At 35.1% G+C, this 17,014-nt stretch overlaps 2 protein-coding genes and 1 long non-coding RNA gene across 3 annotated transcripts; all 3 read right to left on the bottom strand.

Moving 5' to 3' along the window:
• Window positions 1-559: 559 nt before the first annotated feature.
• On the bottom strand, window positions 560-2,182 carry LOC130947512 (transcription factor TCP19). The gene is made up of 3 exons (XM_057876207.1): window positions 2,135-2,182; window positions 1,948-2,013; window positions 560-1,815 (listed from the first exon to the last, which is right to left on the bottom strand). Exon 3 carries the CDS (start codon window positions 1,812-1,814, stop codon window positions 678-680), a length of 1,137 nt encoding a protein of 378 aa, XP_057732190.1. The 5' UTR covers window position 1,815; window positions 1,948-2,013; window positions 2,135-2,182; the 3' UTR covers window positions 560-677.
• A 5,223-nt stretch (window positions 2,183-7,405) lies between these two features.
• LOC130950439 (uncharacterized) lies at window positions 7,406-10,021 on the bottom strand. The gene has a single exon (XM_057878926.1). The coding sequence runs from the start codon at window positions 9,800-9,802 to the stop codon at window positions 7,829-7,831; it is 1,974 nt and encodes a 657-aa protein (XP_057734909.1). The 5' UTR covers window positions 9,803-10,021; the 3' UTR covers window positions 7,406-7,828.
• Window positions 10,022-13,770: 3,749 nt separating this feature from the next.
• Window positions 13,771-16,094, bottom strand: LOC130951324 (uncharacterized). Its single transcript, XR_009073931.1, has 2 exons — window positions 15,706-16,094; window positions 13,771-14,008 (listed from the first exon to the last, which is right to left on the bottom strand). It is a non-coding gene; the product is annotated as an uncharacterized LOC130951324 (long non-coding RNA).
• Between the last annotated feature and the right edge of the window lie 920 nt (window positions 16,095-17,014).

Genomic DNA, 17,014 nt, shown 5'->3' with positions numbered 1-17,014 from the left:
GTCCACGTGTGGACCAGGCAAGAAGGTTATGGGGAGAACTTGACACGTTTAGTGAGGGCCAGGCTGGTTCCACGAAGAAGTGGGCCCCATAAGATCATAGGGACACGTGCCTAAAGCTCAGCAATCACATGAGTAAATCTCCCGTGGCCCAACTTGAACCACTCACAATTCTCCACGGACCACCTCTCTTTCCCCACCCAAACAACACGTGCGGATACAACCTCACGTGACAAGTTACAAGTTACACTTGATGCCGCTATGGCAATGGGAGATTTTACAAAATTATTTGGCGATTACCTAACACTAATGATCCCATTCCCGTGTAACAACAGTACAGTACCCCTTAAGCTTAAAATGCTTACTGCTTTGCTTAGGCAACGATTAATTTGTGGGTGGGAACCTCACACACACAAACTCACGAGTTACTGGATAAGCCACCACGCACGTGCAAAGTGGGCCCCCACTTTCGGATCATTTCTTTTCTCACTCCTCGTGCTTCCCAATAACAAGAGCAACAAATGAAAGGGATGAAATCGAATGGAAATTGCAAAATAAAAGCTTGAATTTTGAAGAATGTGTTCCATTAACCAAAACAAACAAAAACCCAGGTTGCACAAAACTGCCCCTGTCCATTTTCTTCCTAAAAAACCTTAAAAACAAAAAGGCCTCTATTCTCTTCAGTTTGAAGGCTTAGAACTGAGAGTCTGAGGTGGTGGTTGTTCCAACTTAGCTTCAGCAACGGCAGAAGAAGAGGAAGAGCAAGCCAAGAATTGCAACTCTTTCTTGTCGTAAATCTCCAAAGAGAAATCCCTAAGCATCTGAGTAGCAGCACTAGAAGTAGAAGTAGAGCCATTATTAGTAGCACTGGTTCCAGAGCTCAAACTAGGAGCCAGAGTAGAACAAGAGTTAGCAGAGCCATTAGAAGAACAACAACTAGGCGGCGGCGGCTGCGGCTGCGGCTGCGGCTGCTGCACTACCACATGGCCTAATTGCTCAGCCGCAACAAACCCCGAAATAGGCCGAGCTTGAACGTTGAAATACGGCGCCGCATTCGCTGGAAAAGCCCAATAATGAGGATGGTTCGCAACACCATCCCCGGAAGAAGTAGCAGCAGCATTTGGGAACATGAAAAAAGGACCATTAGAACCACCACCACCGCCACCAATAGTCCACATTGGAACGAGTCCACCACCACCACTAGAACTAGCGCCGTATGCGGTTTGTGTGATTGGTGCGAGACCCGAAGACACTGAGGATTGTTGTTCTTCATTCACATCAATGAACTCGCTGTTCGATGCCCTTCTTCTTCGTTTTCTCGACGCCTCTTCTTCGCCTTGTGGCGTCGCCGTCGACGTCGTTGGGATCTTGAGTGTGCCACCCACCGAAACCGCGATTGCCGGGATCGTTCCTGTACCGGTGGCCTCGATGATGGCCGGCTCAGCCTGTTCCAGCAGCCACCGTATTGTTTCCCCGTCGGACTTGAGGCCTAACTCCCGTGTCAGCTGGAAGATCCTGGCGGCGCACGTCGCCGGCATCCGGATTCTCCGGCCGCGCCCCTCTACCTTCGTGTGGCGGTCCTTCGACGGCCTCCTTGCCACCGGCGTGGGAACAATCGCCACCTGGAGACGCTCCTCAAGGCTCTTCTCGGAGTCCGCGAGCTCCTCCTTCATAGGCACCGCCACCGGAGACGGAGGTACCGGCTCCGGGAACCTAGGTTCCGGCGCTTTCGCTATTGGCGTTGTCTCAGAGGGTGATACGTCGGCGCTTTGAGTGTCGTTCGGTTCTTCGCTGAAACCGCCATGATTCGCTTCCATCCTGAGTGAAAAAATAGCGAAAAAAGAAAATCAAAGTCAATAATTCGAGAACCCAGAAATTTCGATCGAAAAACATTACTAATTTACAAACACTTTAGACAGAGTGAAATCAAAACACGTTATGAGGACGTACTCTTCTTCTTCTACTTCTTCTTCTTCTTCTCTTGATACGTTGACTGCGGTTTGAAGCTTTCTGGCACTGCAAAAGGATTACAAAGGCTGATTGAAAATTAGAAGAGAGACTTTTTTGAGGTATAATTAAAAAATAATTAAAATAATGAAATTGGGGACAACAAGGAACAGAGAGAGAAAAAACAAACCCTAGCAAATAGCAACGGATGAGAAGTTGAGAACCCCACTTATCCGAATGGTAGTGAGGGAGGGTCCCTCATACTCGGTTAGCTTGTATTTATTTCCACAGTCAATTACAATCAACGGCTGAAATTGCTCTACTTATGATCTGAGCCTCTACATTCTGCCACGTAGTGAACTTAGATTTACTGCGAATCCACTTTGCCTGTGGCCCTTGCTGGCCATTTGTAACAATTTGCCAATTTGCCAATATACTTTTGTGCGCGTGCATATTTTAGATACTCATTTTTCCATTGAACAAAACATTCAAAAATGAACAAACACCCGAGATTAAGAATAAGGTTTAATATATAAATCATATCTCTCACTTTTTTTTTTAATTGTGTAATATAAGTTTATAACATCTATATTTAAGTTCATTTTATGGGTAGTGTACCAAAAATTTAACCATATGGTTTGGGTACAGAGAATATTTCCTATTTTATTGGATGTTTAACATGCAGTAAAAACTAGAAACAGATTTAGATATATTTTTTGAAGGATAATGAGATAAGATAAGAGTCAAGACTTTCTTACTTTCAATGATTTTTTTTTATAAAAAAACAAATTGAATATATGTATATTCGAGTAATTAATGTTCATGATCTTAAGAAGATTTTTTCTTATCTTAAAATTAATCTTTTTCTTTTTTACAAAATACTAGTCAAATATAATTTATTATTTCCAAAATAACTAAAATCTTAATTTAATTTTTAAATTTTTTATATTACTACCTAACATCTTATTAGATCACATGATTTTATGATACCAATTATGTTACGATTTTATATTTTATTTGCTTAATTTATTCGCTCAATTTTTGTTCTTTATTATTTTAATTACTTAAAATTTCTGCTGAAAGTGTTTATTTAATATGTTATTTTGACTAATAATTTAAAAGAAAAACTTATTATCATTTTGTCTTTAAATTGTCAAAAAACTTACAAACGAAGGAGACAGTTACTATATAAAAAAGAAATCACTGATTTTCATAAATTTTACAACATGGTTGTTGAAAGAGCTGTTTCGTGTTTAAGGGGAAAAAAAACAGAAGTTCACGATACAATTCTCTTTTTCTTTATTTATTTATTTTTCAATGCCCTCATCCAGTAATGCTGGATAGTAGTGGGGAACAATAATGCTGATCCTTCATAGTCCATATATATAGTGTATGTAGTGGAAAGAGTGAAAGTGGACGTACCTACTAATACTATGCTATGACTGTTAGTTATATAAGAAGAAACAATGCAAATTATTCTAATACCAGTATTATTTGTTGTATAGCTAATTATTGTAAATATCTCCTCATTACATCTTGCATGATTAGCTTGTATGTTGATACATAAACCCAAGTTGTGTTTTAGAGTCCTTGACTCCTTGCTATCTCTTCTATTATATTATGGTAATATTTTCTTACTAATGAATAATAACTTAATGAGGCATATATTTTGTTGAGTTAATTTCTTCGACCAATTTGATGTTAATTTTATATTATTTTATTTTAACAATCATTCTACCATTATTATTAGATGAGATGGTAATTGTGATAGATCAGAAATTCAGAATAAAAGTTATCATCACATCCAAAAGTATAGTGAATGAGTGATTGTCTAAAAGTAAAAATACTCATTGATAAATACCCCCATCCCGTTGTTATGTGAGTACTATGTTTTTCGCGTGTCAAGATCTGCTGACTTTTTTTCGACACAAATGAATTTTGTCTAGTTTGCCTCTTTGGTTTATACACTTAAGTTAATAGGCTGATAAAGAGTATTTAAGGTAGCGTTTGTTTTGAAGTATTGAGATATAAATTAAAAGACTAAGACTCAATAGTCAATAGGGGAAAGCTCAGTATACAAGCGATTAGGGCTTGTAACTATTACAAGTTTATTAATGCCTAATCCACCAAAACGTGTTGCAACTCCTACGTCACTTACACACGCTTTATTCATGTCATTTCACGTTTTTTTTTGTGCCTCTTTTTCTTCTTCTTCTTTCTCCGTGCTTCCTCTTCCTCTTCCTCTTCCTCTTCCTCTTCCTCTGTGTCTCTTTTTCTTCTCTTCCTCCTTCTTTTTTTTTTATTGAAATTTCTTTTCCTTTTTTCGTTTTCTCTTTCTCCTTCATCAAAATCACTAGAAAAAACGAAGAAATATTATTCAAGGTACGTTTCTTGCCTTCTCTTTCTCCTTCTTCTTCTTCTTGCTACACGTTCTTCTTCCTCTTTCTGTTCTTCTTCTTCATTTACGTGCTTTTCTCTCTGTTTTCTTTTTTCGTTATTCTCGATTTCTATTGTTTTTTGACATCAAACTCTGAAATCGTTTTTGAAGAAGAAGAAGTAGCAGAAGATGAGGAGGAGAAAGAGAAAGAGTTCTGAATTATGCATGATTTTGGGTGTATTTTCTTAAATCCTTTGGGTGTATTTTCTGTAATCTTTTGGGTGTATTTCTATAATCGTTTGGGTGAATTCCTGTAACCGTTTGGGTGTATTTCTGTAATCTCTTGGGTGTATTTTATGTAATCATTTGGGTGTATTTCTGTAATCTCTTGGGTGTATTTTATGTAATCGTTTGGGTGTATTTCTGTAATGTCTGCCATTTTTTCTGAAATGAAAAATACACCCATAGATATCAGTAAGATACACCCATAGATATGAGTCAAATACACCCATAGATATCAGTCAGATATCACTCAAATACACCCAAATGATTACAGAAATACACCCAAAGGATTACAGAAAATACACCCAAACGGTTACAAGAATTTACCCAAACGATTATAGAATACACCCAAAGGGTTACAGAAAATACACCCAAAGGATTTAAGAAAATACACCCAAAATTCGTTGAAGTATATCTTATGCATAATTCAGAACCTCATCTTCTGCTGCTTCTTCTTCTTCAAAAACGATTTTACCATGAAAAATTGAAAAAAAAACGAGAAAACAGAGAGAAAAGACGTAAATGAAGAAGAAGAAGAAGAAAACGAGGAAGAAGAACGTGCAGAAACGAAAGAAAAGGAGAAGAAGAAGAAGAGTAAGAGGAAGAAGAACGTGCAGCAAGAAGAAGAAGAATTTCAGAAATCATGAAAATCGAAAAAAAACGAAGAAGAAGAAGAAGAAGAAGAAGAAGAAGAAGAAGAAGAAGAAGAAGAAGACGAAGACGAAGAGAAAGAGGAAGGGGAAGAAGAAGAAGAAGAAGACGAAGAGAAACCGTTTGAGTGGGGCGCGTGTAGTTACGCTCCATTCAAAATGAGTTATTGCGCGTGTTAATAAAGTTTGGGCTGATAACTTGTAAAACTTGTACGGTCTTTTTACTTGTATGTGTAGCAGGGCCCTAATCAATATCATATTTGTTAGTTTAATACTTTCAAAAATTGGGAATATAGGGGATTGAAATTTTTAGAAACAGATACTGAAATTTTAATAATATTTTATATTTAAAATATCATCATTTTAATTAATTAATTTTAATTTTATCTTTTGTACAAATTAAATTAAATTTTTATTTTTATTTTAATTTTTGTCTCTCACTTTACATCAAACTTTATTTCTCTACCAACCACTACTAAGAATCTATTGCTAACTAATAAGTTGCTGTATACATAAAACAGAATTTAAACTCCCAAAATTTATTTAAGTGAATGAATGAACTGGTCATTCGACCAACAAATTTGCTATACATATAGTATGTATGATTATATGGGTTAGCTTACTGGCTAAGAACATGGATTCGGAGTTATATACACGAGGTCCATTAAAAAAAAATAGTAATGCTATTGTAATCTTTTATAATTTTAAGTTGAGAGTCTTTGAGGCTAGTAAATTTTATGAATTGTAAATTTATAATTATTAATTAATTATTATTGAGATAAGATTTTATTTAATGATATAAAATTATTTATTTTTTAATAATTAAATACTCCCTAAATTTTAATAAAAATACTAATTTTTTAGTCTTGCTCTTTAAAATTATTTCTACCGAATGGAAGTTGCCTGTGACTATTGGAGACATGGAAAATTGGAGTTTAAATCAAATAATAATATGTACTTAGGAACTTCGAATCATTACCTACTAGATTTTGAGTTACACACAATAAGCAATTTATATATTAGGAATTTAGAATTAAATAAAAATATTAATATTTAATTTTTACTTAATTGTGTTTAAGAAATATGCATATTTTTTATTATTAATTTTTTTCCATTGAAAAATACTAAGGAATCACCATAATTGATTATTTGTTGTCATCACTTGTATAGACTATAGACTTTGTCTATGGTATTTAACCAATGGAATTTTGACAACGAAAAATGGGGGGGGGGGGTCCATGAATTTATTTCTACCAAAAATTACGTAACAAAATCAGGGTTTCTGCGGCTAATTTTTTTTGATATTGGAGGAGTGTGTGAGTTGTGTTTGGTTATGGTGTATATAGGTGTTAGACACAGATGTGGGATAGAGAGAAATCGGACCGTCCGAATTCTTTGTTAAAAAATTCATTGACCACAAATCGGACCGTCCGATTAGTTTTTATTTTTTTCTTTTTTATTTAAAATCAAATCGGACCGTCCGTTTATACCTTTTGTTTTTTTTTTTTGAACTGAAAACGGACCATGCGTTTTCAATTTTTGTTTTTTTTTTTATTTTTCCTTTTAATGAAAACGGACCCTCCGTTTTTAGGTTTTTTTTTTTTTTTTTAAATCAAATCGGACCCTCCGAGTTTTATTAAAAAAATATTTTTTTTTAGATCTCCTCTAATCGGACCGTCCGAATTCTTTGTTCTAAATCGCTCGGTCCGATTTCAGTTTCCTGGTACCATAAGCAGGGAAAGCACCCCTATTCTCCATAATGCTGTATCACCCCACATCTCCTACCATATTAAAAATAAAAAGCGGGTTTCTGCTATTTGCCTCGTCTTTTTCCACAAACCGTATTTTTCTTGGAAGAATTATAAAGTTTAGGTGTGTATAGATTATGATTATAATAAAATCAACTGACTATCATAAGTTCATAACTGTGTACGCAAGAGAAAATATAATACACTAATGTTGCAGACTTTTTTCGTGGATAGCACATCATGAGTCGTAGAAAATTTAAAAAGACTTGCTTGGAAAAAAAATTCTTAGCCGTCATTGATATTTCTGAATAATGCATGGAAATGTGAATCCAAGACTACTTGAAATAAATAAATAAATAAATAAATAAGATATTAAAAGTCATTCATAAATCATAACTCCTTCGTAATATAATACTATCTAGAATTTTGTTCCTGCTGTGACCATTGAAATGAAAACAGATTTAATATAACGACGTGCTAAGCATATATTCTTATATTTGGATTCTTAGCTCTTGCAATGCGGTCAACAGTTCAAAGTTCAAACTTCAAACAAAAAATACTTGGACATTATTTTACATTAATATTATTATAATATTCAAACCTTTCAAAGGGACGTGTATTACACAAACACATCGAAAGACATTACTTTGTTTCTGTCCTTGTCCTTTCAAACTTCCTGATTTGATCGAATCTGTTTTGTCTTGTATCACCATTCATTCTTTGGAGAATATCAACATCAACAGAGTATTGACTTTAAAGCTTTTGGGTTCATAACAACATGAAATCTTATTTGATCCAAAATCCAGAAGGGGAAAAAAACATGAAGTTTATGGAATTAGAACTTGAACGGTTTTCTGATTGAGAGATGTGTATCTCCATCTCTCCTTCTCCACAAAATCTGCATCAAGGAACTTAGCAACAAAAGCCCAGAGTTTGTACATGTCTTCAAAATTAGCCAAGAAGCTCAATGCAGCAGTAACCACAGTTACTCCTAAGTTGTCTCTGTCTTTCTTCTTGTTGGAAGCATTCACTCCTTGGCTTCTTCCTTCTTTGGTCTGTAGTACTCTTCCCTTCTCTTCTGCATATTTATCTGCAAACCAGATATGATGAAGGAATCCATAGCTCAGAGATATATTGCTTCTATCAGCAAGCTTTTGCACAAGGACTGGCTCAATCTTTTCACCTTTCCAATCAAACACATTGAAAGCCAAAGCAGGTCCCCTATCAAATTTTATCTTTGGGCCATAAATCTTGACCAGGGGAACCCCTCCTTGTGTGTTGGGGTGCTTAAGCTTCAACATTGAGTTTACCAACCAATTTATCAGGTACCTTGTCCTGTTAGTGATTAGAACCAATCCTAAAGAATCCACCTGATCCAAACACCTGCATTCAATTTTTAAGCTCCCATTTTCACTATCTCTAACATTCTTATTCTCAAGTATTTCAACTGCTTCTTCATGAGCTTTTACTTCTATAGGTACCTCTGTTATCTGAAGCTCGGATGGTTCTTCTGCTTCAACTTTTGTAGATTGTGTGGTTTCTATCCTACCAGAGAAGGAGGTCAAAGAAGATAACTCTTGATCTTGTAAGATAGATGTTGGTTTTTGTTCAACTGAAGAATCCTCTGATAGTTGCTGAAGTAACCTCCTTTCCGGTACAAGGTTCACAATTCCAGCACAAGTGGAAGGTTCAAGAATGGAAATAGCAGATTTCTTGACAAAAAGACAACCATAGCCAGTTGGATTGTCTCCAAAGACCTTGTAGAAAGAACAAACAAGAAAGTCTGGCCTAAAGAGAGAGAGGCCAAAGCTATCCATGTCCTTTGGCCCTAAGGCACATGCATCAATCAAAACATGCCATCCATTCTCTTGTGCTATGCTCATCCACAAATAAGGATACCTTGCTCCTGTTACTCTTGAATGAAGTGGGAACACAAAGAGCCCTCTTCCTTTTTTCTTCCTCTTGCTAACAATCATCTTCCTCAGTTTCTCTGATTGAATTCTGAGCCTTGGCCATGAGAACTCTGCTGACATAGACGTGGCTCCTCTCTTCTCTGAGCAACTAACCATTGCCTCCACTGCCTCACTCTCATAGTCATAAACTGTCAAAAGCTTCTTTCTTGATTGGAAAGGGTATGATTCTGCCACAAGCTTGAAAGCTGATGTTCTGTTTGCTGTGAAAACCATGAAGTAATCATTCTCAGAAATGTTAAGGAACCTCATCATTCTCCTCCTCATTGCTGACTCAAATTCTGACTCCTTCCCTCCATGAAGCAATAGAGTCTTCAGATTCCCAGTCTTGTAAGATATGCTAAAGAAGGGAATATCTGAATATTGGGGTGGAGATTGAGGAGTTGAAGAAGATGCAACCTGGGTTCTTGAAGCATCATGGTGTTGTTGGCGTTGGTAATATGAGAAAAGGCCAATACCAATGTAATCAAGGCAAGTGTGGTTGGAAAAAGAGAGATGGTAGTATTCCTTGGCTCTCACACGATCAACTATCTCAGTCTCTGAGTATTGAGGGTAAACTCTGTTGAATTCACCTAATGATTCTTGCAGAGATGGAAGAGACTCATGGTTAGTGAACTTTGTGTTTGGAAAGATGGAAGATGTTGTTGTTGCTGCAAAACTGTGACGGCACTCTGAAGAGCTGTTTCTCGGTTTGCTTGTTGCTGTTGTTGATGTTGTTATCTTTTGAGATGGCAGTGGTGATGGTGATGATGAGTTGAACAATGAGGTAGGACAACATCCATAGCCATGAGGGCATGTTTGTGAGATCTCATTTTTGCCAAGTGAAGGCATGTTCTGGTGTTTTTCTTCCTTCTCCGCACTTCACAAACAACTCTTGTTTATATATAGGAATTTGTTGACAACTCTGCTGCATTATTGAATATATTGATGCTCTCTCTATAAGTAACATAGTCATGGATAAATTTCATAATGTGTGTGTATGATGGTTTTATAATTATGTGTGTTAATGTGGGGGTGAAAGGGTGATGATGTATGAACACAATGACAGGGTCAGCAGTACAACTTAGACTGTGTCTTTTCATAGTTTGCCAAGTTGACATGTTTTAATATTGTGTCCCACACTTCCCAATCAATCAAATCTATGCCGTCTAATTGGGGTGAATACTAAATAGTGTGATGTTTTCTTTGGGAGATTTCTTAGTAAGTTAATTAAAGAAACAAAGAAAGAAGAACTTAGCTCCTCTGTTTGAAAGTGAATACTAATATTTAGTTATTTACATAAACTATTAGAAAGTGAACAAGATTTTATACATTATATATTATATTTTGTATAATGCTACTGACCTGACCTATAATGTTAATTACTATATCTCCAAAGTCACCAAAGTAATTCTTTAAGTTAGAAAGGCACAAACATTTCAAAAGGCTGCAACAAGTTTATTAGCTATGATTTTCGGTCTAATGACAGATTAAACACGATAAAATTGTAGGTTTGGAAGGGGGTGGTGGTGGAGCCAAGTAGTTAAAAGCAAGAGCTGAGTGGAGGACAGAATGGTCGTCATTTGAGGCGGCAATATCGTTAGAAAAGCCTCTTTAATTTAGAATTCTTCTCAATATTTGCGGAGTCACTCCAACCTTTGCTTAATGCTTAAGTGTTGATCAATAAAAAAGAATATATAATATATAAAAGTTCCATGATTGTGGCAGCAACATTACTTGACCTTCAAAGTTTGTGGAATTGTGGTGATTACTACTACATTTTATAAACTAATGTTTTCTTAAGTTGAACTTGACCATTACAATAAAATAATTTCCAATAATTTAGTGAGTATGAAAGGTTGCATTACTATATGATTTGATTTGTTGAGGTGAAGCTAAGTATGTGAGGACAAAGGGCTCAACGACCAATATAAATGTGAGGCATGCTTATGATGAGGAGGGTCCTTTATTGGAAAAAGAACAAAGTGAACATTGACCGTCATTAAAGTAACTACAATTGATTGATGATGAAAAAGCAAAGCTGCAAGCAATAGCTCAATGCAAATAATGGTTATGAAAAACGTGTGGGGAGGGGAACCCAGGGAAAAAAGTGCATGCCCAATTGGCAATTATAGATTCTGGGCTTCCTTCTTTTCGGTTTGAATTTCATTTTTTGTTTTGGACAAAATTTGTTTGAATATATATATAGGGTGGATCTCTAGTACTTCATGATGACAATGACATAATACATTGTATGTTTATTCCAGTCACTCTTTACAATCATTTTAATGAGTGAGATTAAAGGAGCTGAGCAAAACTCAGTATTATAACATTGAGTCCCTTTTTCACTATGAGAAATTTCTGTGAATCCTATCCATGCTATTTTCTGATGAACAGGATCTTCTGCAGAGGCAAGCTTAGAGCATACTTTATGGCACTAGATTGAGGAAGAAGGAAATAATACTAGCTAAGCTTTCAGAGAAAAAAAAAAGAAAATTTAGAACATTTTGTAAGATAGAAAAAGTGGATATATTACAATGTTCATTGAGATCTGATTACAATTGAGGTGAGCTCCTCCTTTTATAAAGGTCTCTAGATAGCAACAATATTTTACGTAATCTAAACAAACCTATCATACAATATCAGCTGGAGGATAAGGATAAGCCTTATCTCTTTCTGGCTTTTCTTAGACATGTGACAGATGTCACTTTATTTTAGTGCACTCAATAATTATACATAGTGGGGACATTGTCCTAATAAAGGGACGGTTTGAAATAGTCTTCTGGAAGGGTCCTATCACCATTTGAGAAGGATGATGTCTCATCAGAAGCCAATTTGATAGCTCTAAGATCCATATCCAGATCTTGTAGATAGGTAAATGGGTCTTCAGTGTTTCCTTCATTAGGATCTTGGATATCTTACATGTCCGGGTCATATGGGTCTGAGTATGAGCCTTCAGCATCATTGGGTATTCCTGTATCAATTCTGGTTGGGTTTGATGGTAAAGCATATATTCTTCCATTTAGATCTTCAGAATTCAGATCTTTCTCAGAATTTCTGTTTGGGATATGTCTAGACGTGTTGGACTGGTTTTTTGGAGCATAAAAAGAGTATTTCCAAATTGATTGATTAGTCCTAAAATTATGAATCTGGACTAGAACTCTTGGAGAGTTATTGGCAGAACATCTGTTTGAAATGGGAGTCCTTCGACTACATCTCTTTCTCCATATAGTCCAAGTTGTCAAAGTTGACAAAGGTATTTGGCCAAGGTATTTAGAACTGTCTTTTCATCTATGGAGCATATGGTAGAGTATCCAACAATATCGACCATGTTCATGGTGTGTGAGTCTTTCCCAGTAAAATAATTCCTCTGTAAGGTGACAAAACAACAGAACTTTCGTTTTGCCTAAGAGGATTTATCCCACAGTTGGTACCGGTCGAACATGTTATATAACATTCCTCTCCATGCATCAAGTGGGGCATACATAGAGAATAACCGGATTAGATGAGATTGTGCTTGGGTGCGATTACACAGGATATGGTATATAGGAAAAATTGGCACTATGATGGCACATGTATATAAAGAAGACAGAGCCCAAATGTACCACATCATTTCCTCTGGTATAGGTCCTTGGATTATTGGTATAGTACAGAAAGGGGTATCCATGTTGAAGTATCTTGGGTTTGGATAGATTTGAGTTATGATAAAGAGCTGGTGTAGCCAGTAAAACAAAGTTTGTCTGGCTAGACAATTTATTTGAAATTCTGTCTGGGGTCTTGCTTTGAGGAAAAAAGGTCCAATCTTTCTTCTGTATAGGCTTCTGTGGACCAGACAATCAGAAAATAGAATTGTGTATGAAGGATTGTGTGTACTCATGGTGCAGATGTAATGGATTGGTTTTGGGATTGGTTCTTTGGTGGGTCTGGAGAGAAAATCAGCAAGTGTGTTTTGGTGTCCCTTTATGTGTCTCACTTCGAATTTACAGCGAGAAAATCAGTCTTTCACTACAAAAGTTGGAAGTCTGGTAGGATCTTTTTCTTGATTTTCAGCATTGATGGTAAAGAGGTGTTATTCATCTCCACAGTGAAATGATAAGAACTGAGGTGAAAATTAAACTTTTCTATCCATCGTTTAATAGCGAGAATCTCTTTGTAAGTGGCATGGTAATGTTTTTCAGATTCTTTGAATTGTTTACTAGCATGCACACAGTAGTGTCTTGTCCCATCAATTTCTTCAAATAGCACAGCTCCCCAGAATTCATCACTAACATCTGTCTGCAATATTCTTTTTCCTGTGTTGAAAATCTTTAAAGGAGGGAGGTCTTGTGCTATCCTCTTTAGGGTTTTGACAACTGTGGTTTGCTCAAGTCCCCATGATGGGGGACTTCTTTTTCAGGAGTTTTGACAACTGGCTGGTGTGTCTGGTCACATCTGAGATAAAGTCTGTAATATAGTTGTCAATTCTCAAGAATTGTTGGACTTGTTTGACCATCATGTTTTCATCAGAAAAATTGATTAATTCTTTGTCAATATGATCTCTTGGTTGAAAAATCCATCTTCGAAGACTATCTCGAGGAATTCAATTTTTGTTTTAGCAAAAGAGCTCTTCTTTTATGAAAACAGTAATATATTATCAATGTAATAAGGGCTCAAAAATTTTGGTCATAGCCTTTTAAAAAAGAGATAGAACTACTTTGAGTCCAAATAACATCACCGTTCATTGATTTTTGTTTCTTTTGCATCTTACTTTTGGTCCGATTGATTTTGCATCTTGACTCCTTATTTCTTTCCTGGGCCTAATACACTGAACAACATTTACATGAAGGAACAGGGGCTTTTCCAAAATCATAGACCCAAAAATTCTAGAATGAATGGGCCTAATAGAGTACAGTTATTCATACATGGATTGGCCCATGATGGGCTTTAAAAAAGCCGTTTATTACACTTGAAATATGGTTCGTTTTGACGAAAAAGAAAATTGCACGTAAGTAATGTTTCTTCATGACTTCATCTCCAAGAGACAAGAAGCTTTTCAGATCGGGGCCTTGGTCTTAATAGCTGAAATCCAATAATTATGTGAGAAATTAGTGTAAGCTTGCATATCCTCTGTGTTTGAAATAAATATTTATGACAGCCTAATGTATATATATCATGGAGAAAAAATCTTACTGCTTTATGCAGCTGAAACAATAACAATGGTAACAATAATAGTATGATATAGTTAATGTTGTCATATTTTTTGAAGGAAAAGAAAAAACGGGGTCCAAATCCAAATAAATTAAAGTAGTATGGCGTGTAGTTAACTATGACAAACTCCGACCGTCAAGAAGTCCAGGATCACCATAAATATACATATCGGAGGAAAGGAATAAAAAAGGCTCCGTAAATTTAAGGAGTTAGTTACAAATTTAGAGAGTTAGTTACAGAAGTGATGAGCATTGATTTTAGATAGAAAAAGACTAAAGTGAGAATTGTAAAGAAAAATGGCCTCTCGAATACCAATGTTATTTCTGTTATAATCATATACTCTTATTCAATATACTCATTTAATCAGTTGAGACTATTACATTGATAATTTCTCTTTACTGATGAGGAGTGTTAGGGACCAGCAGAATTTGTGATGTTTAGCTATTAATTAGCCATTATCAATATTTTTAATAGTATGAGATGACATTTAATAGTATAGAATTAATCATTTTCTTATTGATGGTTAAGTGTTGGTCAGATTTCAATAAAAATGTTGACCCCTAGACTTTATCCTCTTGGTGATTTCTCACATTATTCCTTTTCTTGTTCTTCATAATTATTTATACTACTACTTTTCTACACTCTTTCTATCTGAATCCTTTTCTACCTTCGATGATATCAGAAAATCTTAAGTAACCTGCAATATTAGACATAGTAAAATTATTCAGAGAACACAAATAGAGAGCAAGAATGACTGAATGAGTGATGTTAATTACATGAATCCCATCAATTTTTTTTTAAAAAATAAAATATAATTTTATCACCAAACATACTAACACTCTATATGCTATTTATATGTTTGCTCTATATGTGAGTATTGCCCAAGTTTCAAATGTAGAGAGAATCCAAACTGGGCCATGCAGGGCACTCGCTTCTCATGTTTAATTATATTTTATTATTATTATTATTTCTGAATTATATGTCTCTTGTTCATCTTAGAGTTGGTTTTTCATTTTCACCTTTTTCTTCTTTTCTTTATCTTCATGCTTAGTTGCTTACCCACCTAACCCTCATCAACTTCAACGTCATAACTCATAAGGATAATTAACATACATACATGCATCTCCACCACGTGTTGAGGTGATTTTGTTACATTATATTATTGCATTGAGGCCTCGTAATAAAATCTCTTTGATGCTGTTATTGGCCCATGGTCAAAATTGTAATTGCAACATTTTATGCAATGAAATATATCTTTGACAAAAAAAATGTGGTCTATTATTGACTTGTCTAAAAAGCCACTTGGATTAAAGTGATTGTAAAAAACGCCCACCTATTTAATTTATCCAAAAATAATGACTTATAATGCTACATATTTCGTTACAAACGATGAAAGGCACGCAACAGAAAGAAAGAGCACCTGTTTCTCAGAAAACAATAATGGCAGATAAAGATTAAAGAGCATACCACATTGGCACAAGCAAAAGATTTCGGTATGCAAGTTGCAAAATTAGAGACACTTGATAGAATTTAACTGCATGTCCTAATAATGGCACAAGAGAACTTACCTTAAGTACATATATAAATGTAAAGATTAGCATTTTGAGATTATTTTAAGCTAAAGCAGCAACAGGGCAACTCTCCTTTGGCATGTTATGTATGTGACCGTAGAAATACTTGAAGAATTAGTATAGTATACTTGTACATGCCAGTGAAGAGGTGCCCTATTGCTGATTTGCTTACTGATGATGAAGCAGTTGCCTCCTTCAGCTTTGAGCACTCTATCTTTTTATACTGCAAGATTTGCTTAGAACTCAGAACTCTGAAGGATGGAATAAACCAAACTGGTAAAAAGAGGTTTGGCATATGCTTGAATAGGACTGAGGCTTATGCTATGGATATCCACTCACAAATGCTATTTCCTTTCATCAGATCAGATTTGAATTTGATGCTCATAATATATAAATGATGATTCCTATCACCCAAGGGTCAGAGAACTTTATTATTGGTCCATTCAACCCCCATTTTGGAACCTCCTAATAATAATGATAATAAAGTTTAAAAGAACAGAGGTGGAGGGGGAGAAAAAAACTGAGGCAGCAAAAATTATGAGATCTTTAGTCATGTCATTGTTGCTAAAGTGACATGGCCCCTTCATACCATCTTTAATTTTCTTTTATGCTTGTGTTATTGCTTGCTTTTCATGTTTCTATTTCAGCAAGTTTTACAATTTTTTTTTCTTTATATATTATTATGCCTTTAATTTGAGGGAGGTGTCTTTTCAATTTATAAAGCATAGGTATCGTATATCAATATACAAATAACACTTATTAATTAAATAATTTATAAACATTTTTATTTTAACTACCTTTTATATATAAGATGGCCTTAAAAAAGCTAATTTCGCGTGGACCTGAGTATACCTTTTTATTATATATTTTTTTAATGCATTTACAACTAGATAAGGCAACTCTAATTTCTTTCAATAATTTTTATCATGCATGTATGATTATTTCATGCCCTTTTATATTATTATAGTTTATGCCATGCGTATGTGGTTCAACAAACAAATCTCATAAACACATTATTATTTTGTAAATTTATTAGCTTGTTATTTAAACCCATGAATCATCTATAAAATCTCAAGTAGGAACGAAATTTGATGGTGTTATTCTAATTGGAACAATTTAACTTGATGTAGAGAACAAACGTTGTTCTTCTCTTAGAATATTAGTTTCGGGTTGTTTATCTGTGTTGTTATTGTTAGCTTATTGAAACCAATGAATTGTGCATCATTATTAAACATTATTACTTTATTAGCTGATGACAAATTATAAACGCTAATAATAAATTAAAGTTGCATGCAACTGGTTCAGA

The sequence above is a fragment of the Arachis stenosperma genome, chromosome 9, assembly GCF_014773155.1.
Source record: "Arachis stenosperma cultivar V10309 chromosome 9, arast.V10309.gnm1.PFL2, whole genome shotgun sequence".
NCBI classification, from domain to species: Eukaryota; Viridiplantae; Streptophyta; class Magnoliopsida; order Fabales; family Fabaceae; genus Arachis; species Arachis stenosperma.
Note: the sequence above shows the minus strand (reverse complement) of the source record. Positions and strands in the feature narration are given on the sequence as shown.